Source organism: Tympanuchus pallidicinctus, unplaced genomic scaffold, assembly GCF_026119805.1.
Source record: "Tympanuchus pallidicinctus isolate F22 unplaced genomic scaffold, pur_lepc_1.0 scaffold17, whole genome shotgun sequence".
Lineage (NCBI taxonomy): Eukaryota > Metazoa > Chordata > Aves > Galliformes > Phasianidae > Tympanuchus > Tympanuchus pallidicinctus.
The window spans coordinates 2,715,167-2,740,950 of NW_026294690.1; the positions used below are offsets into that span (position 1 = coordinate 2,715,167).

Sequence of the window (25,784 nt, forward strand, 5' to 3'; positions counted from 1 at the left end):
GATGGAGTGAGCAGGTGTGAGGTGTGAAAGTACTGCTAAGATTTCCTTCCCTGTTGACCCACCCAGGCAACAGTACCCATCCATTTAGCTGAGTGTTGCATAGCCCTAATTGCATATCCTGTTTCTCAACCTATTATTTACACAACCCCTGGAAGTGCAAGTGCAGTAAAACACCCTGAATGCAAGGAAAAGCACACCTTGGCAACGTGTGCAGATGCACAGCCTTGAGCACGACCCATGGAGACTCCCAGTAAATACCCAAACCCCGGCACCACAGAAGACCCCAGAGAGCAGCAGACTGCTTTAAAAATACTTTATTCTTTAGAAAATACAGCATTCAGTACAGTGTGCTCCGCTCCCCCCAGGCTTCACACCCCCCTCACTGGGGCACCCCAACACGGTCAAGGCAACATCGGCACATTCACCGGTGAGCGGGGAAGGGCACGGGAGCAGCCCTGGTGTTACCACTGCCCAGGGGTGTGGGGGAAGCAGGCCTCGCTGGTAGCCAGCAGCAAGGTGCTCTCCTCCCCAAATCCTCTAAGAAAAGCCAAATCCACAATGCCAAACTCAAGCCCTGGGGACAGCCCTTGGTGACCAGCGATGTCCTCGATGCTGTGAGCACACTGGAGCCCCGGCTGGCCCTCCCTGGGGGGCAGCCTCCCTTGTGCCAGGATTTGGGGCAGCCCACGTGGGTGGGAGCTGGGTGGCCTTTCGCAGGGGCTCGGGGCTTTATCCCATTTCCCACACCCTTTTCCTTGCAAAGGGCAATAATGTCCAGCCACCCCCTTCCTCACCTGGGTGCCAGCCTGGACCAGAGGTTCATCCCACAGATGACAACATCCAGAATTAATGGAGCAGTCAGGCCAGCCCCCGCCTTGCAATCACACTACAAACGCTGAGGCACCCCTATGCTGATAAAAGCACAGGGATGGGGATGAAGGAAATGAGGAAGGATGAAGTACGAGGACAGACAGCACAGGGGACAGGGGGGGCATGGAATGGGTTCTGGCTCCTGTCCCAAACCCAGCCGCAGGGCTCTAAAGCCTCCCTCCGAGGGAAAAGGCTGTCCTTGGTGGATCAGAAAGAGGATCCAAACATTGCCAACAGGCACGGTAACCTTTCTCCAAAGCCAGGTGGAGCTCAGACCTTGCCCTGCGGCAAGACTGGACAAAAACAGAGCTAGGTGCTGCCCTTCCTCTACCCCTACCCATAAGAAACTGGCTTCAAAGTCCATTGAGCCACATCCCTGTGCCCCAGCTCAGACCCAAGGGGCTTCACAGCCAGACCAGCCCAGGAGGCACAGGTACCTAGAGATGGGTGGGAGCAGCACGGAGTGGCTGTATGGGAAGCCACCAGCAGTGTCAGGTACTGGGCAGCTGTTGCTTGCATGTCCAGGGCCCTGGCCATGAGGATGCTCTGTATGACAGCTGGGAGTGAGAAGGGAAGGGAGAAGCATCTGTACTCCCCAAAAGGCAAATCCAGATAGAACAAGGGGTTGTCTCTCACCAGGGACAAATGCTCCTGCCAGGTGCTGGGGCTGCAACAGCAAAGTCCCCCCTGCAGGGATGGGTCTGGGCTGCAGCCTGGAAAGGCTCGGGCAGCCATAGGACTTACACAGCGGGGCTCTGCTGAGTAAAGGCTGTAGGAAGAGGGAGGAGGGAAAGAAGCATTTAATGTTATCTGCTATTAAACCAACACCAGGTATCATCTCCTTCCTTTGCATAGAGCAGCTCGTAGGTGAGCGAATCCTTCCCTCAGCACAGGTAAACCAAGGGAAAGCTCTGGTCCCAGCTGGGACCAGAGTAGGCTGGAGACATGGTCCTGCTGCTCCCGTGCTTCCCCAGTTGTCCCCAGGCTTGCACAAGGACATGGAGAATGAAACACAAACACCTACAGCCTGTCCCCATCCCACTGCTCTGCGTCGGGAGAAACAACCCGTCCTGATGCTCAAAAAGGAATGAAAAAGGGAAAAGAAGGGAAGGGGAAGGCTGAGATGGAGGGAAAGATCCCCAGGTCAGCAGAAAGGCCTGGAACGGAGGGGTGGAAGCTGGGAAAAGTCAGGGGGATGCTGTCCATTCACCACCCGTCCCTGCCTCATCCAGATCTAACTGTCCTCGCCGTTCTCTCCTGGCCCTTTGATCAGCCTCTTCTGTCCCCGTTTCCCCACGGGCCCTTTGGGCTTGGCAAAGGCCTGCTTGAAGGCGTGCTGTTTCGGGTGCACCTCATCATACAGGAACTCTGCCGTCAGCTCAGCGCCGTCGTCGATCTCAATCTGCACAGGGAAACGGGGTTTGTTACCATCAGAAAGGTCAACACCATGGAATGGAGATACAGGAGGTGTAAGGACAAAGGGACTACACAAATGGAAATGGCGTTACAATGAGAAAGAAAAGGTGCTCACCTGTCTCCAAAGATCTGGGCTTGCAGGGAAAACTCCATAAGAGAAGGATCTCCAACCAAAGATCCTTCCCCAGTGGCAGTCAGCCCTTCAATGAGCTCTAATGAGCTCATATGAGCTACAGAGTGCCATCACCAAGCCACGTCCCTTACTGTCACATCCACACATCTCGTAAATTCCTCCAGGGCTGGGGCAGCCCATCTCAATGCCTGACTGTCTTCACACCCCAAAATGCTGCTCTCTCAGGGTAACCCCGCACTCCTCCTCAAGGACACTGATAGGCTTGGACCAAGGACCCACAGGGTAGAAGCAAAGGGGCCTCCATACACCCACCGTGTGAAGTACTGTTGTCAAATGACTCAAAGATTTAGGTCATTTCAATCCCAAAGCTCTCAACCAGGGAAATCCATCCCCTCCTACTGGATAGAAGTCTTCACCAAAACCACAGATGCTGGGGATACCCATTAGGGCTGGGGCAGAGATGTCAGTGCAAGACCATTCCCCTTTTCTCCAGGCCGCTGTTAAACAACCTCAGTGATGCCTGAGGCTTCCCTGAATTCTGAGACCTCACCCCAGTCAAAACCATGTCGCATCCAGGAGGTAGGGACTCACCTTCTTTGCTATCTCCAGACAGAACTCCTGCTCCACGGTGTCGAGCAACCGGCTCTTGCAGCTGGAGTAGAGCATGCGCTCCTTGATGCTGCATTTGTACCCAGGCATGGAGTAGATGAACACTGCGAGAGAGGAACGAGGCTCAGTGCTGCCCATGGCCAACGATGGGGAGCAGCCAGATCCTGGCTTTCTGGGGCTTTTCCAGGCTGAAGAGCCCTGACAAGCTCAGGTGCAGAGGCCAAGCTCTTCCACTGCCATACTCTGCAACTCAGCAGCCCCTTGCATAAATCCTCCCCAGTCCTCAATACTCAAGATCCAAATTGTGCATTCCCCACATTCTCTGGGCCCCAAAGGCTTGCTTGGGGGGAGCACGGCAAGGGAGAATCCGCTCAGATCCCCCACACCACCTGCACCATTGCTAAGGGCAGAGCCAGGGGCTCTGAGCAATCACTGCTCACCAACAGACTCCAGGTAGTCTCCCTCATGTGAATGCTTGTACAGGAAGAAGTGGTAGCGAGCAGAGTCCTGTGGGATCCTCTTGGGCAGGTCAGTGATCTCTGTGGGGCTCGTGTGCACCAGGTCGATGGTCTCCCGCTCCAGATCCAGCTTCTGGTTGAAGAAAGGGACAAAAGAGACCAAAGTGCCACAGCAAGGGGTGCTTGGAGGTGCAGGGGGAGCCGTGCCAGGGACTCACCAGCTGGATGTAATTGATTTTCTTCTGCTTCAGTGCCTGGATAGCCTGCTGCGCATCCAGCTGCAGGGGAAAGGCCAGGCCCTGCAGGGTCTGGTGCTTGCTCTCCACACTGATCTCTGTCTTCACCTGCAAACAGGAAAAGCACTGAGTGTCAGAGTGGTCATGGACCAGGTACCATCTCCAGCTGCCCCAGGGTGAATGTGCATCCTCATGCTTGCATTTGCCAAGGCACAGAGCAGCAGCTGGGGGCATCCATGCCCTCCTGGGGTCAGGAGGCCTGTCCAACCCTAACCCAGGAACTTGTGGGTTTGATGGGTGAGTGCAGGAGTGCTGGCAAAGCTCTCAGGCAGAGGCAATGCTTGAGACACAGCTCACTGGAAACACAGCATTAACATTTAGATGTCACCAGCCTCGGGACTGTGGTGCTTCCCAGCAAACAGGAATCACCCAGCAGAATCTGTCCCTGCTCGTGCATCCCCCAGACCTGCTCTCCTCCTTTGCACAACTGCTCCCAGAAAACAACCTCAGCACCACTGACGCTTCTCATGGGGCTGCATTGGCACAGCCTGCCCAGAGCTGTGGGTGCCATCCCTGGAGGTGCCCCAGGCCACAGAGAGGCCCTGGGCAGCCTGAGCTGAGGTGCAGCCAGCCCATGGCAGGGATGGGGCTGGGGTCTGTGAGGCCTCTTCCAACCCAATCATGCTGTGATTCTACGATTCTCAGCATAAGGCTGTTTGCAGAGAACTCCTAGCTGGGGACAGGGCAGGGTGCCACAACCAACACTGCTGCCTCTTCACCTCATCCTCCCACACTGCAATGTGCAGGGAGCCTCGAAATCCCAGCATCCAGCTGCCTGGGTCTGGGGTCACTTACAGGTGCCCACTGCCCACAGTGGAGCGAGGATTCAGAGACCCGCAGCTCAGACATTTTCACACCAAACCCTCAAAAGCAGAGGCTTTTGCACGGCGGAGCAAACAAATCCCCTCTCCACGAGACCAAAGCCACTGCAAAGAGGAAGAAAGACGGACAGGCCGCGTCACATCAGGCACCTCCACCCCGAACAGGGCTGTGCTGTGACCCTGCAGGAGGGAAGGGAGAGCGGGACGCGCAGCGGCACAGCATACCTCCTCGGGGCTGGGGTACTCTACCAGCGATGGGCAGCAGCAACAGCCCCCCACCATCTGCCATAGAATACAGGGAGACGGAGTCACGCCGCTGGCGGAGGAGCTGCCCCTGAGCCCGCCCCACCTGCCCCAGGCACACGGCAGCGCCAACCCGCACACTGCACACCAAGTGCTGCTTTCGGTTGGGATCGTTTTAGGAGGTTTGGTGCAAAGATGAGAAAAGCCCCTCCTCCCCACCTCCCCCCTATAATGATAATGGAGGAAAATCACACACACGAGCAGCCCATCCATCGCCAACTTGAAGTAGAAAAAACCCCAGGAGTGATCTAATCCCCGTCTCAAGTCCAACACAGACTTCAGACACCAGCTCCCTGGGGGTTTGTTTAGGGAGCCCAGCGTGGGGTGAGCTCAGCTCCCCTGGGCAGAGCAGGGGGCAAAGGGAGCAGAGCATGCAGCACACGGCCTGTGGAGCAGCCTACCATCTCCGTGCTTGAGTCTTGTGAGCAGGAATCCTGCGGGTGTGGGAGAGGAGACACTGTCAACGGCACCCACACAGGGATGGATGGGTCTAGGAACAAGGAGGGGGTGGTACCAACATGCTGGGAGGGTGCAGGCCTACCATGTCTCTGCTGGAGGCCAGGGAAAGCAGGTCCTGGGTGCAGGCATGGAGAGTGACAAAATGACATGGGAAATGTCAGTGCTGGGGAGGGACAGCCCTGAGCACGGCTGTGGGACTGGTTGTTGGGACAGCCCAGGAGCTCCAGGGGCATTACCAGCCCTGCTCTGCCTCCTGCTGACTGCCCAACCTGTGTTGGGATGGAGGAGTTACAGCAACAGGGCTGGGAGTAATTCCTCCACAAAGGGGAAGCCCCTAAAAGAGGGATCCCCCTAAAGGTTTGGGGAAAAAGACTGCCCAAGCTACTTTCCAAGCTCAGAGTATAGGAAGATGAAGAGCTCTGCATTCCCACAGTCAAAGACAGGGCAAGCACACACAGATGCTGATGGCACTCAGGTTTGCCTTCTCCTCCCTTGCAGAGATGTGGCACATGGGATTTATCACTGCCAACACCAGACCCCCATGTTTCTCCCCTGCAAATGCCCTGAGAACTAAAGGATGCTGGGGCGATGAGCGAAGAGCTTTCAATGCTGGATGAAGCAGGATGGAGTCGGAAAGCTCCCCACATCAGAGGGCATCCCAGCACTGTTACCCTCTGCAACACACCTCCCCGTGGCATTTCCTACTCCTTCTCTTTTTAAACCCACAAGCACTGGGCTCATTACCAGGCTCTGCACAGGGATGGCCAAGCTGCATCCCACAGCTCTTGGCTTGGGCCTGCCCACTGGCAGCACTTGGGCTGCAGGGTGTTTTACCTCCTTTTCTTTACCTTTTTCTGCTTTCCCCTCCCTACTGAGAGCTGGGTGCTGACCAGAGCTCCTAATTTGCTTTTATTTCCCACTCCACCCCACAGATAAACCTGGTTTCCCTCTGCATTTCTGAGCCTGCAATGCCTCCAAGCGCTTCCAGAAAGACTCTCCATTTGGGCAGGGATTTGTTATGACAGCTCAATCTCCATTTAAAAACCACTGTTTGAGCCCATAGGTCACCCACAGCTTCCAGCACAGCAGTGATGCATTTTCTGCCTTCAGCTTTGGAGAACTCCCTCACACTTGCCCCAGCCTCCAGGAGGATGGCTCAGCACATCCCCTCTCTCCATGCCAGGTGCGGCCTGGCTCAACTCCTCCCTGTCCCAGTGCAGAAGGCAGGGCTGCACAGCTGCCACATCCACCCTCCTGCTTTGCTGCTGCCTTTTGCTTCCCACTGGTGCCTGCTGCCAACCCAGGAATACCAGCACTTCCACAGTGAGAAATGCCAAACTCACAAAGGTTAGAGACCGCGCTAAGAGATGCACCACCAGCAGCAATCCCAGGCAAGTGGCAACGACATGCACTGCAAGGCACTTGGTAGCTTTTAAAGAAACAGTGTCCCTTGTGTCACTTCCAAAATCCTGGTGGATTCACAGAGCTCAGGGTCCCAACAAAGAGACAGCCAAAGAGCAGAGCTGCTGAGGTCTGAGCTCGCTGCAGGGCTGCCCAGCAGGTCACAGCCACTCCTCAGTGTCTGTTTTGTCAGCCCACGTGAAGACACTGCCAATGCTTCAGCTACAAAGGACACGGAGCTCTCTGACCCCAGCTGTGGTGATGGGGACAGAGGGGGAAGCGCCAGCATTTTGCACAGCCAACACAAGCCAGCAGCACGGCACCAGCACCGCCAACACAACTGCTGCAGCCTCCTTCCCTTGTGCTGCAGCACACCTGGTGTTCTGCAAGGAGACAGGTTACTGTCACTCTGCTTCTGCAGCAATGTGCATGTCCAGGCAAGGACGGAGGCACTGCTGTGCAGGGTGCTGAAAGCTGCTCCCGTTGCCCCTCTCTGCTTTGCACTGCTCCAGAAACTTGCTATAAGGTCAGCACCGACAGAGACCCTGCAGCAGCCCAAGCATCCAGGAGCTTCACACTAAATTCAGAGGCAAAATAGTGATTTTTCTCTCTTTCTAGATGAGAAGGTCCACTTGCTGTGGTTCAGGCTTACACAGGGGACAGCGTACCTTTAAAATGAAACCCAACCACACCAAACCTGGGCAGCTCACTCGCTCGGGAGCCGCCTCTTGCAGTCAGGAGGGTGGGGAGCAGCGGATCATTGGGAACACAAGCAAAACGAGCAACACTTACCTGGGCCACTTCACCCTGCAAGACACAGCCAAGAAAAAGCACTTAATCCTACAACACCAACCAGCCAGGGCGATGGCCTGGGTGGGACCATAAAAGCCCAAAGTTACTGCAAGATAAGCAGCACAGCCCAGAGCCTTGTCTCAAAGCACTATTAGCTCTCTCTTCTCCAAGGTGTCATCTTGCATTCTCCAGCCTAAATCCTGCCCATACCCTCTGGGTGGGAGCTGGGATGACTATACCAAGCCCTACTAGAAGATCACATTTGGTGGCATGCCCTGGATCCATTCATCATATCTGTCCAGCACCACCCAGTGGTTGTCACCACATGCTCCAATGATGAGCAGGACAAGCAATGCACTCCATAGTTCTCCAGGTCTACAGGGAAAGGAAGGTCCAGGCGGTGCTGAGAAATGTGGTTCTAGCCCCTTGTTGTGAAAAAAGGCCAGGTGCTGGTTGGTCTCTTCCCAGTTTGCAAGAAAAAGCAGAGGAAGAGAGGACCAACAACATTAATGCACTGGGTTGGCACTGCCCCCAGACCTGCTCCTGCCCTGTCTTTGCCACTGACTGGACCAGACTGCTTGGCTTAGTATCTCCCAGGCTCCACATCCATCTCTAAGCCCCACAGACCCCATCACAGGAGGAAGAGAGAGGGATGCTGTTTCTGTGACATCCCAGTGAAATCCCCCTCCTCCCAAACACAGCTTCCAGGCAGTCCTCTCACCCCATAGGATCCTCTTCACAGCCTCAAGGTTTCCACAGCATCACAGAGGTTGGCACGAGTGTCTCATGCTGCTGCAGGACCTGTGTTGTGCTGCAGCCTTGCCTGGCCTCATCCAGCCATTTTTGTACTTCCTTCCAGCACTAAGCCCCAGACATTCAGGCTAAGACCTCTCCCCTTTAGCACAGCACCCCTCACAGCCACAGATGTACCTGAGAAAGTACACTGTGACAGCCGAAATGTGAGCTGGAATCCTTCCTGTTTTCCCCTCAAATTCAACTCCAGCTCTGAGTTCCATCCTGATATCTAAAGATTTGACACCGCTGCCTGCCTTTAGGCTCCACCTGCCTGCTAATTGCTAATTACAGCATGCAAAGTAAGATATCCAAGCTCATGTCCTAGCAAAGAAAAGAGTCTGTAAAATTCATCATCAGTTTGACCATGAGGTCATGCAAATGCTTGATCCACCTCAGCAGGTTCAGGAGCGGGTTAAAAAGCACACGTACAAAGGAGCTTTGTAAGAGTGAAGCTACCTCTGCAGCAAAGGCTGAGCCCCAAACCTCCCCGGGGCTGGGTGCCATGGGATGCCCACCTCATTGATGCGGATCTGCTGGAGCTCCTGCTCAGCTGCAGTCAGCGGGGCGGGCGCAGAGCAGGACGATACGTGCTTCTGGTACCCACTGAGGGACACATCCTCCTGCAGACAGAGGGACAAGAAGGGAAACGTTAGGGAGTTATTATCACCACGGAGCAGACAGGACAGGGCTATGACCCCAGCCTGGATCTGAGATCCCAAGCTCTGGCTCTCTCCCTGCTGACACGAATGACCAGTGTGGGCTGTGCTCTCGGACACCTCCATGCAAACACCACACTTGATTTGAGCCCTGCCCATCCAGGCCATCCCACCAGCCATGCAGCAGTGCGGCCCCTGGTTGAGGAGCAAAGCTTGGGACCACAACAGCCAGAAGAAAAGGAGACCACAGCCCGATTGCAGCCATGAAGCAGGATGCCAGCAGCTGGAGTCCTGGGTAGGTTCCCAGAGCTCAGCTTTTAACTCAAAAGATTGAACAGAACCCTATGTGAATCACGACCGTACCTTAACTGTTCCAAACATCTCATCCTTTATATGCCCCCCTCCAAATTCTTTCTTCACCGTTGCTCTGGTTGCAGCATACAGCATCTTCAGCCTGACCTGTGTGAGGAGGGATACAGTAGACACGGTCAGGGAAGGAAGCAGGGGACCTGTCACCTCCATCCCACTGGCACCAGGTGGTCACTGCCACCTCCTGACCCAAAGCTCTGCCTTCCCAAAGCTCAGCCTCCCACCCCTTCCATGTGCAGCAACAACCACAGCTGGTGCTGTCATTTGAGACTCATCCCTGGGAGCCAGCTTGCAGCCCAGGACCCTGCAGCACAACAAGGAATAATGTCACCTCCATGTGCTTGCTTAACCATGGGATGCTCTGATTACACAAACACAAAGAAACACAAAAACAAATACACACAAAAACAAATAAATCAAAACCGATACAGAGACTCCAGATTCTCATAGGGAGCAGAAAGCTCTCTGTAGCTATTGGCACTACAAGCTAGAAAGTAAGTACCTGGAAACAACCACCTGGTTTTTACCTCAGTCCTGTGTCTCACCCCAGCAGCTCTAGCTCCAGGGGATTGCTCTGAGCACAGTGTGGCACTTATCAGCTCTGTTTCCCCAGCTATGCATGTGCAGCCTTAAGGAGCTCTGGCCTCAAACCACAGTTCACTGGTTTATTGTACAGACAGACAGCAGCTTCACAGGGAATCATGAAAACAATCATGTTGCAAAAGAACAGCCCTGGTGGTTTGATGTCGTTGAGTCGCCATAAGGGACCACATCCTTCCAATGAAAATTCCCCACCAAAAAAGCAAAACGTTGCTTCCATTCACCTTTTAGACTTCTCTTGCACTGTTCTCCTGCAAAACTCTGCTCAGGAAAGAACTTTTGCAAGCACTCCCCAGCCCGTCTTGATCGACACAGAGGACCAAGCCAACCCTCTGCCATCAAGGCTCACAGTCCCTGGGTTATGCTAAGGCCAAGGTCACAAGCCACAGGAACATCAACACCAGCCTACGAGCCAGCAGGTGTCGTTGCTGGCCTACAGTTACACATCCTGGAGCCACCGAAGGCAGATTTTTGGACACCTGCCCATCTTGCTCCCGCCCAAATGCCACAAGTTCCAGGACAGCAGAGCTCACCGGGGAGTTATCAGGGGACCAGGAGATGAAGAGCCACTCGTAGCCCTGGGCGTTCTGGCTGTCCAGGCGGTACAGCACATAGCATGGCTGCTGCTCATCCAGCAAGGGTAGCACAAAGGCATCATAGTCCATGTCCCAGCGCCGGGCCAGCTCCTTGTGCGCTCCCAAAACGAGCTGTTCTGGAAGGAGAAGAGAGAAAAGTGAAGGTTATGCTAAGGCAAGGCTCAGCTGCTCTTATCAGACTCCACGTAACCTCAGAGATGCAAAAACACTTGCTTGAGGGATAAGCAGGCAGGGGTCTGTGCTGTGTCCCCCTGCAGCAGGCCGTGCTGCCAGAGAGCCCTGGCTTCTGGAAAGGATTTATGCAGTTCACACATGTGGTGGCATCTCAAGTGTCCAGAGGGTATTTTTTCCCCTGCTACGCAAGCATCAATGGGGCTGGAAGCAGCAAGCAGCAAGCTGGGCAGCGTGGGGCTGGGATTTAAGTGCCAGTGTAGGCATGGTATGAACACAAAGAAAAATATCAGAGAGAGAAATGAAAGGTTTGCCATTCTCCAAAGCCTCTTCAAAGAGTTCTCAGGAAGCAAGGACAGAAGTTTTCTGTGCTGCTGAAGTGCAGCAAAGAGGTTTTGCACTCGCTGAGGCTCTGCCCCTGGAGCGTGGGACACCCTACATCCCAAAGCTGCTTTTAGATCATGTTCCTCCACACGAGTTGCAGGGAAGAAAAGAGGCTTCAAAAGGCTGAAGGACTACTAGCAGCCCGCCTAGAGCTGCTCTGTCAGCCCTGCTCCAGACGGACACCATCCCCAACCTGTGCTTTCAGAAAAGCAGAGCTGAAAATACTTTCTCTCCAACAAAACCATCTGCTTGGAGAAAGAAAGGAAGAAGCAGCATAAAAACCTCAGTGTAGACTTAAACAATACAAAGCAGGCAGGCAGAAGGATTTGGCTTTTTGGAAAGCTCCAAAATCTAAGAGAGCCCAACAGATTTCACCTGGCCAAACACCCAGGCAGCCCCAAGGCCTTCCCACCTGCTACCTGTCCCAGCACCCCATGCACAGGGCAACCAATGCCAGGTAATTCATTGCAGGCGAAGCAGCACAAGCCAGCCCACAGCAGTGCCCTCAGCAGCCTGCAGCATCCAGGTGTTCCCTAGGCTGAAGAACTGCCTGTTCCAGAAATGCAACACCAGCATCAGCACTCTCTATAGGACCACCTCCAGCATCACCCTTTTCAGCCTTTGTTTGCTCTTCAGCTTGCTCTGCTTCCTCCCACAGAGTCTCTGCAGTTCAATTCAATTTCTTTAGGGCAAATTTTCCTCCCTAGCTCCGGCAGCAAAGCCAGAAACTGCACCATGGCTGGGGTTCCCAGAGCCCAGACCATGGAGGTGACAGCATGGTGGCAGGGCAGGATCCAAAGCACAAAGCACTGCCAAGCAAGGGGATGTGATTTCTACTGACAGTAACACGTCTCCATTGCTGCTATGGAGCAGCATGTACAGCCAGCAGCCCTCACAGCCACACTGCAGCCTAGGCTTATCTGACTCATCCCTAACAGAAGGACGAGCTTTTTAAAGGCTAAAGATGACCAGGGAACAAAAATGGTTGTTGGCTGCTGAGCTCCAGGGTGGCTGAAGTCACTGCAGTCCCAGCTGTAGGACGGTGCCACACTGCTCTGTGAAAAACAAGTCATTCATATGCAATGGTACCAAGCCGAGCAGATGGAAAACCTACACCTCAGAGGTTCCTGCTGGGATGCTCAATCACTGCTTTGCTCCACTTGCTTATGAGATAAAAACTGAGGCCCAAAGGCACCTTTTGGTGGCCAAACGCAGCAGGGCAACACGCAGCCCCCTGTGCCATAGCAGCAGGAAGGAGCAGCACCTGGGACTGGGGGCACTGGAGAGCTGGTCTGAAGTCAGCAGGATGCAAAGTCATTGCGTATCCCAGAGCGGCCCCAGCAGAGGCTGTGAGGCTGTTGTTGCCAAGAGTTGCTCAGCAGCTCACCTGAATTTTGGGCTTGGTTTTCACATGGACCCACAGCACTCTGCTCTTGGCTCCACGTGTCAAGAAGCCCCGCTTGGAATTTGTACAACATTTCCAGAAATGCAAGCCCTATTTTTCAGCATATTTGGCCAGCAAAGAGGAAAGAAAGGAAAAGAGGAGAACTGGGCTGACACAGCATAAATCAAAGCACTTAAAAATGGAGCTTACCTTCCTCGATGATCACCTTGATGAGCCGAACTGAACCATTTCGGGCTTTGGCAAAAAAGTCCCTTAATTCCGTGGTGGCTGAAAGAACCAGAAACATTGTGATCAGATCGAAGGGCCAAAGCAGGTGCTGCTCACTGACGGGCCGTGGGGATAAGTGATTTGGCAGGATATTAATTAAAAACAGTCCAGAAAAAAAAGAGAAAGAATAACTGGTGCCAAAATGTTACAATAAAAATAATATGAAATCCAAACAGCTGGCCTCCTCGGGGGTAATAAAGTGCTGCGTCTCCCAGAGGCTTCAGAGTTAAATAGCAGCTGGGAGCACATGTGATCCAGATAACCTGATACTTGGCCTGGGTGAACATAATCACCCAAATTTAGCTGATGGCTTGGCTGGTTGCAGGCAGAGCTCAAGTGACAAGTTTATTAACTTTGCAGCGCAGTCAGGTTTGCGTGCAGGGTGGCTGGGAGATGTTAGGAAAAGTGGGGATGCTGCTGAGCCCCAGTGCTGCAGGTCACTGAGCCCAAAGTGGAGACACAGGCATGAAACTGAGCCCTCTGGATGGGAAAGAACAGCAGGCCATCAGCTACGGCTGCAGGCAGATACCCACATGACAGCTCAACAGCGAGCCCAATGGATGCTGCCATGCAGCCACTGGGGATCTGCAGGCTCAGAGCAGGTAAGAGTCACCCAGCACATAAGTGCACACCCTACGACAGACCCTTCCATGCTGCTGCGTGTGTTCTGCTCCAGCCTTGCTCTGCAAGAAAGAAGAACCAAGGCAGGGTGCTTAGTGCAGGGCATCCCACCTGGAAGATCCCATCCTGAGACTTTAAAGCTGCAGAGCATTCCAGCACTCATTAGAAATACAGAAACAAGTGCTGCAAAGATAAGCAACCCACTGCTCCCTGCAGCAGCCCCAAAGTGCAAACACAGCAGGGAACTGCTGCTTGAGGGGTCACCAGTAGAGCAGCTGGGCAGACTGGTTCCTTCCTCCCATGTGATAAATCTGAGCTGCATGTGTTTCACCATCTCAAGAGCTGTCCTGAGCAAAGGTCTAGAAGTTCTCCCTTTCCTTGATGCCTTCTCAATCACAGCATAGCTCAGGGCTGGAAGGGACCGTGAAGCCCCTCAGCCTCAAGCCCTGCCATGGGCTGCTTGCCCCCCACCAGATCAAGCTGCCCAGGGCCCACCAGCCTGGGGCATCTTCTGCAGAGAGAAAAGGCACAGATGAGAAGCAGCCCTCAGGCTCAGAGCCAAACCCGAGCACGACATGGGAGTAGGACCATCCTCCCAAACCCATCCCATGGCCCCCGGCAGCATGGAGGCACACAGCTTTCCAGCAGCACTCAGCCTGCTGCCGGGTATTTTTAGCCCTTCCCCTGCTGACAGGCTGCTTCCTCCAAGCAGCTGCTGTGGTTGCTGAAGATACGAGAGGTTTCTCCCAGGGCGGAAGAGGAGGAGAAAAAGAGATGTTTGTACACCTAGGAAACCTAAACACGAGAGCCAAAGGGTCCTGATGAGCGTTACGCTTTGCCATCGCGCTGCCCAAACAGGAGGGAGGGGGATAGCAGCTTGGATATTCCTAGCTTCAAGCTAAAATATTTAGGAAAAAAACACCAAAAATTAAAAATAATCATCATCATTAACATCACTGATGTGTCTGTGCCATTCCTTTCTGCTTCCTCCAGCACAGAGCCAAGGGAGAGGAACATGCTAGCCGTGAAGGCTTTCAGCATGAGCTCAGCAACTGCTTCATTACAGCATGATTACTGCTTAATTGGCATAGCAGACCTGACGAGACAGTCTGCGTGCCTGAAATATTAACAGAGAGCCCCCAGCCTGTTCCAAAGGAAAAGCAGAGGGATGGAGGAGGGAGCAGCACCGAGGCATGGGGTGACACAGGGGTGTCCCCAGGATGTGATCCCGAGGCTGAGGGCCCTGCATGGAACAAAGCCCAGAGCAGCTGCACGGCAGTGGGAGCTGCAGAGGGAGGGCCCAGAGCTCAAGGAAAGTCCTCAGTGCTGGCAGGTCCTGGAGGCAGCACGGCACCACGCTGCACTGTGGTTGCTGGAGGTAGGTGGCAGCCGAGGCAAAGTGGCAGAGCCAAGGGAAGGCAGCTCAGGTGCATTTTGGTGGGTCGGTGCCCACAGCAGGAGGTCCCCAGACCCGATGTGGGTCCAGCTTTAAGTCCACATCTCCACGGTCAGATCTGGCCACCGCACCAACACGTCCTGCAGTCAGGAATAGAGGAGAGGCAAAGTGCGTGCTGGAGGACAAAGAGAGCTCCCTGTTCTCTCAGCAGGTTGGAGGAACAGGCTGGAAAAAGAAGAAAAAAAAAAAGAAATAGGACGAAATTCACTAGGAAGCAAAACACCACAGAGGGAGAGAGCAGCGTGCATTGCCAGCAACTCTGGAGAGAGAGAGGGTCACACTGGGGGCAAGCCTATGCTGGTTAGTGGCTTCACGGCATTGCAAAGTCAGTTGTGAAGGCAGGAGCAGGAGCACAGCTTGCAGCAAGGTTACATGGTGCTGACACAGCCTCAGGATTGGCGTCGTGCAAGGAGAATGGCACAGGCCATGCGAGACTGAGGGAGCTGGGGCTGCGTCCAGAGAGGGAGAGCAGCCCTCACCTGCTGGGCCTTCCCACTCATCCCCAGCCTGCTGACAGCTCCCGGATCAATAATACATGTCCCCTGAAACAGATGCCTCTCTCGGCGTGCCGCGTCCCCTCGGCCTCCCGGCACGAAACCTGAACCCTCAGCCATCAATCTTTCATCCTCTGGCCACTATCCTCAAGCTGAGGCAACTGCACACTGCCAATCCCTCCTGCAGCTTGGCTGGCTGCTTTGGGCACTGAGAAGATTGCATTTCTCACCACGGCCTTGCAGGCAGCCTTTTCTCTGGTGAAAAAGCTACAGACTGCATGAGAAAATACAATGGAAGGGAAAAAGTAACAACTGAGCAAGAGAGGACACAGCCAAAGCATCTTCCAGTTCTCCACGATCACAGAATGGCCTGGGTTGCAAAGGAGCTCAGTGCTCATCCAGTTCCAGCCCCATACTGTGTGCAGGTCGCCAACCAGCAGCCCAGGCTGCCCAGAGCCACATCCAGCCTGGCCTTGGATGCCTGCAGGGATGGGGCATCCACAGCCTCCTTGGGCAGCCTGTTCCAGTGCCTCACCACCCTCTGGGTGAAAAACTTCCTCCTCATATCCAACCTAAACCTCCCCTGTATCAGTTTAAAACTGAGTCCTATTTAATGATAGCTCCTTGTCCTGTCACCATCCACCCTCGCAAACAGCCTTTTCCCCTCCTGTTTATACGCTCCCTCCAAATATTGGAAGGCCACAATGAGGTCTCCTCAGAGCCTTCTCTTCTCCAAGCTAAATAAACCCAGTTCCCTCAACCTTTTGATGCTGGGTTCTGTTCTGCAGAAGGATTTCACTGAATCTTGGCCACACTGCATATCCTGCCTGGGTATCTCCAGCCATTCATCCCATGAGCCATTCGCCTCCATATCCCTACCTGGAAGCCACGTTCCCCCCACCCTGGCACCTCCCAGATCCTCATCAGAATCGCTCTCACTCTGGGTATCAGACCAGCAGTGGTCTCATTGCATTTAGAGGCTCCTGACATGCACTTTCCAAGGGACTTCCTCTTCCCCACTACTTTAAGAGGCTTTTATTATTTGCACATCCTCAAAATTACAGCTCAAGCGCAACTTCTGCAGGGGTTAGAGCCTGCCTCTGTGCATTCTGAGTCATGGGGGTGTTTGCTTTGTGTTTTGCATAAGCCCAGGGCATTTCTGCTCTTTGCTGCAAAGCAAAACCAGGAACCAGAGCACTGGTGCCCAGCCCGGAAGAAGCAGTCGTTACCCACAGATGGGGATCAGCTCCTCAAAGGCAGCCCTGCAGCAGCTCACTGCACAGGCCTCATGAGCAGGGAGGTTTTCGTTTCCCTTCTCTTATCTCAGCAGAAACCCCATCACCGCCATTCCTCTCTGTTGCCCGCAGAGCGCACCTACAGCCAAGGGATCACAGAATCATTATGGTTGGCAAAGACCTCTAAGATCCCCAGGTCCCACCGTCCCCCCCCCACCTGCCCACGGCCCTCAGTGCCACATCCCCACGGTGCTGGGACGCCTCCATGGACGCTGAGTCCCCCAGCTCCCCATGCAGCTGTGCCAGTGCCTGACTGCTCTTTGGGACAAGTGCTGGATAGGGACAGTTTCCTTCTGGAGCTTCCTTCTCATCGAAGATCAGCCTGGGAGCAGAGCCAGCTGCTCCCACGGGGATGGGCAAGGAGCAGCTCAGCAGCCACAACACTGCTCTCCCCCCACTTTCTGCTCCTTCTTCACCTCCCACTTCATTCTTGCTCACACAAGCCACTTTCTAGATGGAAAAAACCCTTCAAGACACGTTTTCACCCCGACATTTCTGCCATCCACACGAGCACCACCATCACCTCCCTCTCCCTGGGACCCTTCATCTTCTCTCCCAAAGTCAGCTCACACAGAATGATGCTCCTCCCCCCCTGCCCAGCACACGCCTGCTTCCTGCTGTGCAGGGAAAGGAGGTCACCCGACTTTCTGAGGCACTCACACCCAGCCTTCCCTTCACTGCTTATATCAAATTCTCCCTTCCAAGCTATCACCGCGAGCCAGGCTCACAGATGAGGCTGGGTGGCTTACCCACAACACATGAAGATGGAAGACATGGAAAATCCCTCCTGCTTGGCAAACAGCTCAGGCACTCCCAGAGGGGGAGGAAGCAGCAGCAGCATTGCTGTGCTCATCTGAGAGAGAGTGAATCAGCTCGCTGACGGGGGAAGGAATGATGGTGACCACTGTGCCAGGGCGGGGGAGAATGAAGGACCCCCTGATGCACCCACCCAGCAGTTTCCAAGCAGTTTGGGAAGGGAATGAGATCGCTTTGCTGGGGCTGGCACAGGTCAGTGAACTGCAAGAGCAGCGGTGCAATGCCAGCGCCTCTCTTCCACCTCTGTTTCAAGCACCAGGACACTGCAAACCCTACCAGGGCAGTGCATCCTGCCTGCATTGAGAGCTCAGAGTGCTGTGCCCACTGCTTCGGTTCTGGTTTTGTTGTTGTTGCAACCAGAGGAAAGCACAAAGAGGTCCTGAGCTTTAATGTAGCAGCCTAGGGCTTAGAGGCAATGAATGAGAACGACGGCCACCAGCACTGCCAGGCCAAGCAGGAGCAGCATCTGAGCATCAAACCACATCCCATGAGCCAACCCAATGGGAATGATGCTCCTGGCTGTCCTCGAGCAAAGGGAACGTCACCAGAGTGTGCTGCGAAGGAACAGTGGCCATAAATTCACCCTACATTCGCCATGCTCCCAGAGAGGCATTGGCCACGAGGAAGGCACAGCGAGCCGGCACAGCCCGCCCAGCATAGCCCAGGGCCGGCATCTTTGCCACCTCTGCTCGCATATCAATTCGGTTCCATCAATTATGCAGTGCCTCCGGTCCTGCTTAAGGCTGCCCAGGGAGGTGTCAGGTGGGAGCGGGGGGAAACGCCACGGAGACGCACGCTGTCACCCCCCGAAACCTCGGGGCCGCCTCCGGGGATCCCCCCACATATCCTTCCCCCTAAACCGGCCTTCTTCCAACACGGAAATTCCAGAGACAGCACTGCTGGCGTTCTTTCTGCTTAAAACGCAGCCCTGCGGCGGGAGGCGGCCGGCAGCACGCACAGCGGTGGGCTCGCACCGCGCCGCTCGCACCCTTCTCCCCGTTGGGATTTTGGGCTCACGGCGGGGCTGTGCCGCTCCGCCCGCTGCTGGATCGCAGGGCAAGGGCCTCCGGCTGCGCAGACCCCACTCCATAACGGAGCAGCCGCGGTAGAAGACACCTTAGCGGTGCCGAGCCGCGTTCGGGCATCGCGCGGAGACAAAGGATGCGCGAAGCCCCGCAGCACCGCGCTCGGATCGGCCGCGCTGCCCCCGACCGCCACCCGCGGTGCCCACCCTGCGCATCCGGGAGCCGCGGAGGGGAACGAGCGGCGTGACCTGGCGGTTCGGCCCGGCCCACGCTTACCGTGGATGCCGGTCTGGTGCGTCATGGCTCCTCTCCGCTCCGCTCCGCCGCGTCCCGGGCAGGAAACGGCTCCGCCGCCCGCACTGACGCTTCCGGAGCCGGCACCGGGCGGAGCCGCAGCCCGCACCGCCCCCGGGAGGAGCCGGACCTCGAGCCGCGCCCGGTCCGTGCGGGGGGAGCCCGCGGGATTCCATGTCCGTCGAGTGGTTGCGGCGGCTGCGTCGGGGCGGCCCCACGGAACGGCCCGGAGGTGCTCAGGAATCGGCACCGCGCTCCCCCCAGCCCGCCCCGCCGCAGTACCGCCGGCCCAAGTTCCTCCGAGACGAAGAGGAGAATCCGAGGGACGTCAGGACCGTGCGGGGCACCGGGCCGGAGCGGCCGCTGCCTTGGGGTTCGGGCTATGCCGAGTGAGTGCGGCCGTTGGGGGTTACGGGGCTGGGGGCTGCGTGGGGTTACGGGGCACGAAGTGGGTGCTGGGGGGCTGCGGGCGCTGCGAGGAGCCCCCGGAGCGTTGGGCAGGGCTGAACGCGGTGATCCCCTGCCCCGGTGCGTTCGTTGCGCTGTGTGAGGCAGCGGTGGGCAGCAAACCCTCTCTGTTCTTCGGTGAAAGAAGCCCGCGTGTCCCCAGGAGATGAGCTGTAGGGAGCGGGCAGAGGGGCTTCTCGGGTTGAGCGGCACCGAAGCGCTGAGCCCTGGCAGAGCACCGTCATAGCAAAGGGAAAAACACAACCCCATAAATCTCTGCGTTTGCCTCGGTTATGGGAAGAGGGGCGTTGTGGTGGGACCGCTTTGTGAGCTGGAGGTCGTGGGATTGTAACGTTCAGGAGGTGAGCTGTGCAGGGAGAGAAGGGCCCAGCGTTAAGGCCAGAAGGAGCCCTGTCACCAGCCTGGCACAGCTGCCTTGGCTGCCAGCAGGGACTGGTGGAGACAGGGGTGCCCCATCACAGCTCTTTCCCCATAACTCACTGTATCCCAGGTGAAACTTTTTCCTGCTCGATTTGATGTTTAGATTCCCAGCCAAGAGATCCTTGACTTTGAGAAGGGAGCAAGCGAGCACAGGGCTGGAAGGAAGGAAGGCTGGGGGCTCACTCCCATGTTGGCTGGGCAGTGCTTCGCCCCTCAGCTGGAGTGTTTGCACTTGCAGGGTTATCAATGCTGAGAAGTCAGAGTACAACGAGGACCAGGCGACGTGCTGCCAGATCTCCGTGCGCAGGAAGGAGCCAGGCCTGGAGGAGGACCAGGAGTGGCTGATCCTGTGCTCCACGCAGGTACGGCCCCGTTCTGAGTTCCCCCAGGTGCCCCCAAGGTGTTGCTCCATCGGCTTGGCTGGAAAAGCCAGGCAGAACACGTTCAGCACATCCTGAGTGCGAGCTGCTGTCTGCATGGCCCCTCTCTGCCTCTTTTCACTGCTTGATCTTTTTTCTCCCTTGCAGTTTTTGACTGGTTACTACTGGGCGCTCTTCGATGGCCACGGTGGCCCAGAAGCTGCCATCATTGCCTCCAACTACCTGCACTACTGCATCAAGCAGAAGCTGGAGGAGGTTGCGGGGGCCGTCGTGGAGCCCCGTCCCCCCATGCACTTGAGCGGGCGCTGTGTTTGTGACAGCGACCCCCAATTCGTGGAGGAGAAGCACATCCACGTAGAAGATGTGGTGGTGGGAGCCCTAGAGAATGCCTTCCAGGAATGCGTGAGTTCTTTGTCCCTGCAGCAAGGGTTCCTTTGCTCTGAGCTCTCTCATCAGGCACTGATTGCCCAGCTGCTTGGGTTTGCCACATGGGCAAGGGATGCTGCGCATTGGGCTAGGCTGGGGCTGCCAAATGCCACAGTCTGCAGCTCCTCCAGCAGCCAGAGTGCACCCTTAAGGCGAGCTGACATCACGCTGGGTCAGTCAGCTGCCTGAGGTCTGCCTCAGGGCCATTGCACTGCATTGTAATGCTGACACTGAGCAAAGCTGCAGCATCTCTGCTCCCAGGGAATACATTCCTTCAGGGCTAGACCACAGCTATTGTTAGACTCATAGACCATATGCAAGTTTGAGATCTCTGCTATCAGCCTGTCCTTAGCACTCAGTCCAGCAGTGATAACTTTGTTGGCTGCACTGAAGCAATGCTGACTTTCACCTTGCTGATTTTCTGCTGACTGCCTCAAAGCAGTTTTAGCTCCAGATTTCTGCTAGGAGCCAGGGGGCAGCTGCAGAAAGCAGCACCCTGGTTAACATCGCTCTTCAAACTTGTTTAATCCCACAGGATGAAGTGATTGGCCAGGAGATGGAAGCCACCAACCAGACAGGAGGCTGCACTGCTCTGGCTGCCCTTTATTTCCAGGGAAAGCTGTATGTGGCAAACGCTGGGGACAGCAGGTGAGTGCAAGGAAAGGAAGAGGTTGCTTGGGAACAAGAGCTGGAATTGGCAGAGGTTTCATAGAATCATTAAGACTGGAGAAGACCACGAGAATCATCAGGTCCAACTGTCCACCCATCACCACTGTGCCAGCTGAGCCATGTCCACATATCTACGGTTCTTGAACACCTCCAGGGATGGTGACTGCACCACTTCCTTGTGCAGCTTGTTCCAATGCCTTACCATAAGGTTTCCAGCACCTTATGTAATTCTAGAAAAGTTAAGCATGCAGCACACTGTGGAGCACAGCTGCCTGCCTGCCATGGGACCTATTGAATGGGTGGGTGGGTGCTCTCGTGCCTTCTAGAAGGGCTTTCAGATTTCCAAGCACTAATGCTGCCCAGCCACAGGGCAGTGCAGCAGTAAGCTGATCCTGGCAGGGGTTCAAAAGTGGGATTTGATTTCAAAGCATGTTAAACAGCTTCCTCATGTATCTTTGGCCACCACTCCTCCAGCAGGGAGTTCTGCCATTGTTAAACCAGGCAGGCTCAGTTCTCTGCTGCAATAACACAACTGCAGTGTTAAAACACACCAGCATTTTTAAACCCTCCTGGATGTGTGGCTCTTCTCTGGCACTGCTCTGCCACAGAGCTCTCTCAGCTGGCTGACCCTGGGGTAGCCCCAGTAACAGGTCAGCAGAGACGGGGCAGCCTTGATGGGGATGGGGCAGGATGCAGCTCAGCTCTTTGCCTCTTTTTCTCATAGGGCCATTCTCATTCTGAAGGACACCATTGTGCCCATGAGCTCTGAGTTCACACCCGAGACAGAGAGGCAGCGACTCCAGCACTTGGTGAGTGACTCCTCTCCCCCTCAGATCATCAACCTGGGTCAGGGAGGGCTTGTAGCAGGAGCCAAACTGTCAGCAGCCAAGGGGGCTGTGAGCAGGATTCAACTAACAGCGCTTAGTGTTGGAGATGCTCACACCCAGCTTGGCCCTTGGGATGTGTTTTCCCACTGTTGTTCCCACTTTGCAGCTGGGAGTGCAAGTCCCAGCCTGTGAGCAGAGCACAGCCTTGCTGCTCACCCCTGCAGAAGCAAAGCCTGTCCATCCTATGCCTTTGTTCCCTCCTTCAGGCTTTTCTCTTCCCCAAACTCCTGGATGGAGAGTTCACGCGCTTCGAGTTTCCGCGGAGACTGAAGGGAGATGACGTGGGCCAGAAAGTCCTGTACAGGGATTACTTCATGGAGGGCTGGTGGGTTCTCTGTGTGTGGGGGCAGGGACGTGGCACGGGGCAGCTTTACCTGCTAGGGGCAATGGAATGCTCGAGGGGCTGTCTGAATGCAGAGCTGTTATCGTGGTAAAGGATGCTGTGAGCAGCGGGCCAGCAGTAGTTCTGCTCTGCCTGAAGAACAGGACCTTTGTAGGGAACAGCAGTGGGAGATGGTGCTGGGCTCTGCAGGCTGAGGTGGGGAGCCTCAGTACAACTGGAAGGAAATGGGGAAGGAGAAACACCCTGGCATTCAATAAGGGGTCATTCTTAATGCTACTGCTTCAGCAAGTCACCCTGAGCCTTCCTCAGTCACTCAATGTGCATGGGGACACCACGAGTCTTGAATCACAGTTGAAATGCTCAGACTGATTTGTACCATCAAGTCAGACACCAGATCAACACTGAATGCTCTGTTCTAGGGGATACAAGCTGGTGGAGAAAGCTGACCTCAAGTATCCTCTTGTCCACGGTCACGGGAAGCAGGTAGCTTGATGCTTTATGCCCTGGGAGGGCAGAGCAGGCTGATGGGGAGGCCGACAGCATCCCAGCCACTTGATGGGTTACTGACTGCACACATCCAGTGTATGCACACAGGGGTGGAGCAGGAAGAGCCCTGCCACTACCAGTGCCACAGCCCACGTGGCACCCCTTCGCAAAGACAAAGGACCATTTTTTTCAAGTCAGTTCAATTTTCTTCCTTGTCATCTCACACCATGAGATGACAAGAGGGCTTCCTGAGGTCTGCAGGACATGCTGCTCACTACAGAACCCACCTTTGGCCTTCAGCATGAGCCTCTACCACGTCCCATGTTCTCCTACCTCACCCTTGTGCTGGCTTTCCATATCCACGCTCCTGTCAGGCCATCGCTTGTAATCACTTCTGCATCTCTCATGCCTCCTGGGGTGGCTGTGGGTGATGTGTGGATGATGCTCCTAAAGGTCAAGTAATGCAGCTGCTTTTAAGGGAATTGTGTTCTTACATTTGTTTTGCTTGGGGCCAGGCTCGTTTGCTGGGGACTCTGTCTGTCTCTCGAGGTTTAGGGGATCATCAGCTCAAAGTCATCGACACCAACATTGAAGTCAAACCTTTCCTCTCCTGCATTCCAAAGGTTAGTCGGAACACGTGGAACTGCAGGGGGGTGGTGGAATTCAGCTGCTCCTATTTTGTAGCAACTAAGCAGGTCTCAACCGTGCCCTTTTTCCATCCCGTTCTCTCTCATGCTGCCCAGGTGGCAGCGAGGGGACATAAAGGTTCAAAGCCCCCACATCCCACAATCAGCCATCCCTCAGGGAAGCAGTTGCCCCCCTGCCCCCTCCTCTGCACTGCAGCAAGTGGAGGTTCTGCTGGCATTCTGACCACAACAGAGTGCGCTCACCACTGGTTGCCACCTACTTTGTTTGGAGTCTATGATTACCCTCACATGGGGAAGCAAAGAATCACAAGGTTGCTTAATGCATCCCAAAGCCAGGTGTAATACAGGAAACGTGGCAGCCCTTGGTAAATAGCTGGAGCTTTCACATGTGGAAAACCCCCTGATTCATTCCTGTGTTTTCCAGGTGAATGTATTTGACTTTGCTCTGCATGACATTAAGGAAGATGATGTCCTCATCATGGCAACTGATGGCCTTTGGGATGTTTTGAGCAACGAAGATGTGGCCCACATGGCCAGGAGCTTCCTTGCAGAAAACAGGACAAATCCCCACAGGTAACATCAGCCTCGCCCTTGCTTCCCTTCCCAAAAAACCTGTCTGGACCAAACACACACTGAGACCACTTGGCTTCCAGGTCAGCTCTAGCATGGCCAAAAACTCTTTCTGGGGACTCTGGAAGGACTGACTCTTAGTATTTCTGCATCCTAAAGAAGCAGTGATAACGCTAATGTCTTCAGAAATGTATTCTGGCTCTGTGGAGCCCTGTCTCAGTGTTGTTCTTGGAGGGCAGCGTTGAGTTAAACCAAAACTCTCATTTTTCCCCACTCCCAGATTTGCAGAACTGGCCAAGAGCTTGGTGTGCAGAGCAAGGGGAAAGAAGAGGGGCCACCAGTGGATGCTGGATGATAACCAGGAGGCATCCTATGATGACATCTCCGTGTTTGTCATCCCACTACACAGCAGGGTTGAGGACTGTTAGCATGACAGGCAGCATCTCAGTGCCCCCCTACTGTGGTGCTGTTGGGCATCAGCACATGACTGAGGGATTTCTGCCAGTCATGCACCCTCCTCCAGCAACACCACCTGATGCAGAACCTGAGAACGCAGAGCCAGCACTTATGCAAGAAGATCAACAACGTGCAAGTGGGCAACAAATCATCCCTCTTACTGCATTTACTTTGCCGTGCCAATGGCAAACTGCAGAAGCAGCCGCAGGAGCCGAAGACCACTGTTGATTAAGATTTAAGGACAGTGAACCTCAAAGCCCCATCTCTAGCAACCCTTCTTCCTTTTTAATATTAAAGAATGAAGATCAAGTGAGGTCCATCCAATCTTGAGGACTGGATTTTAATCAGACTCAAACTGAACATATAAGCTACAGGAGTCCCTCGTATCCATTTGCTCCAGCAGCTGGAGAACTGGGAACTGCTGCAATGACCAACAGTGGTGGCCCACACCTCTTCCAGCCGAGATGGAGCCTCCACTGGAGAGGTGGATACCTGAAGAGCATTTCTGCTACACGTGATGTAGTTATTGTACAGCTCTCTAACAAAGTTTAGATCAGAGTGCTCACTAACACTTTGGGGGTCACTCTGACTACTGGCAGCGAGGCTGGTTTTGTAGCAGTGCTGATGAGAGCTGAAGTGTGTAAGGAAATGCATCAGCTGATTTCCTAGAAGAGCTCCAAGTAGAATAGAACCGGTTGTTCCATGTAGCTGGGCGCCGGTGCACGAGCGGTACACTCACTGCAACAGAAGATGCCAGGATCATCTGAGCCTTTAAAGCAGATCTCCGAGGTTTTGAGCTGTTCATTAGACAGGTAAGTTCAGGTCTGGACAAGCTTCCCATTTCCTTCCTTTTGTGTTCGTTGTTCCTCACACAAGTTTGCCACATGACTCAGTGAAGCGGACAAACCCCGTCGTCTTTTGTGAACTGCTCGAGTTTTGTAAGGATGAGTCCTAATAAAAAATAATTTCTGTGTACCTTCTAGTTCTGTTCCCATCAGGCTTCATACAGACCTGAGATTAAAAAACAGATGGCCTTAGCAGATCACAGGGAAGTTATTGCTTCAGAATGTATTTACTGCTGCCCAGACGCTGTTTGTTGCTGGCAGCGTTCCCCAAGCAGCAATCGCCCCAGAGCTGCGTGCCAGGTTATTTCTTCAGTGCAAGGCTGGAGCCAGGAAGGAGGCAGCTTTCTCAGATATCTGCTCATGCTTTAAGCAAGCAGCATAGCAA

The 25,784-nt window shown here is 54.7% G+C and overlaps 3 protein-coding genes across 4 annotated transcripts; 1 reads left to right on the top strand and 2 right to left on the bottom strand.

Moving 5' to 3' along the window:
- Positions 1-299: 299 nt before the first annotated feature.
- Positions 300-18,902, bottom strand: TWF2 (twinfilin actin binding protein 2). Of its 2 annotated transcripts, none has more exons than XM_052678328.1 (9): positions 18,785-18,902; positions 12,724-12,801; positions 10,512-10,690; positions 9,373-9,468; positions 8,869-8,973; positions 3,705-3,830; positions 3,469-3,619; positions 3,011-3,132; positions 300-2,272 (listed from the first exon to the last, which is right to left on the bottom strand). In XM_052678328.1, exons 1-9 carry the CDS (start codon positions 18,807-18,809, stop codon positions 2,105-2,107), a joined length of 1,050 nt encoding a protein of 349 aa, XP_052534288.1. In that variant the 5' UTR covers positions 18,810-18,902; the 3' UTR covers positions 300-2,104. The 2 variants fall into 2 exon arrangements, with proteins under 2 accessions (XP_052534288.1, XP_052534289.1); XM_052678329.1 differs by lacking the exon at positions 18,785-18,902 and adding an exon at positions 16,602-16,741.
- LOC128078297 (uncharacterized) lies at positions 3,837-8,862 on the bottom strand. The gene is made up of 2 exons (XM_052678330.1): positions 5,308-8,862; positions 3,837-4,885 (listed from the first exon to the last, which is right to left on the bottom strand). The coding sequence occupies exons 1-2, from the start codon at positions 6,061-6,063 to the stop codon at positions 4,634-4,636; spliced, it is 1,008 nt and encodes a 335-aa protein (XP_052534290.1). The 5' UTR covers positions 6,064-8,862; the 3' UTR covers positions 3,837-4,633.
- A 21-nt stretch (positions 18,903-18,923) lies between the features above and the next one.
- Positions 18,924-25,529, top strand: PPM1M (protein phosphatase, Mg2+/Mn2+ dependent 1M). Its single transcript, XM_052678327.1, has 10 exons — positions 18,924-19,191; positions 19,929-20,052; positions 20,218-20,472; positions 21,032-21,144; positions 21,890-21,974; positions 22,259-22,377; positions 22,815-22,878; positions 23,397-23,504; positions 23,953-24,101; positions 24,379-25,529. The coding sequence occupies exons 1-10, from the start codon at positions 18,977-18,979 to the stop codon at positions 24,524-24,526; spliced, it is 1,380 nt and encodes a 459-aa protein (XP_052534287.1). The 5' UTR covers positions 18,924-18,976; the 3' UTR covers positions 24,527-25,529.
- The last annotated feature ends 255 nt before the right edge of the window (positions 25,530-25,784 follow it).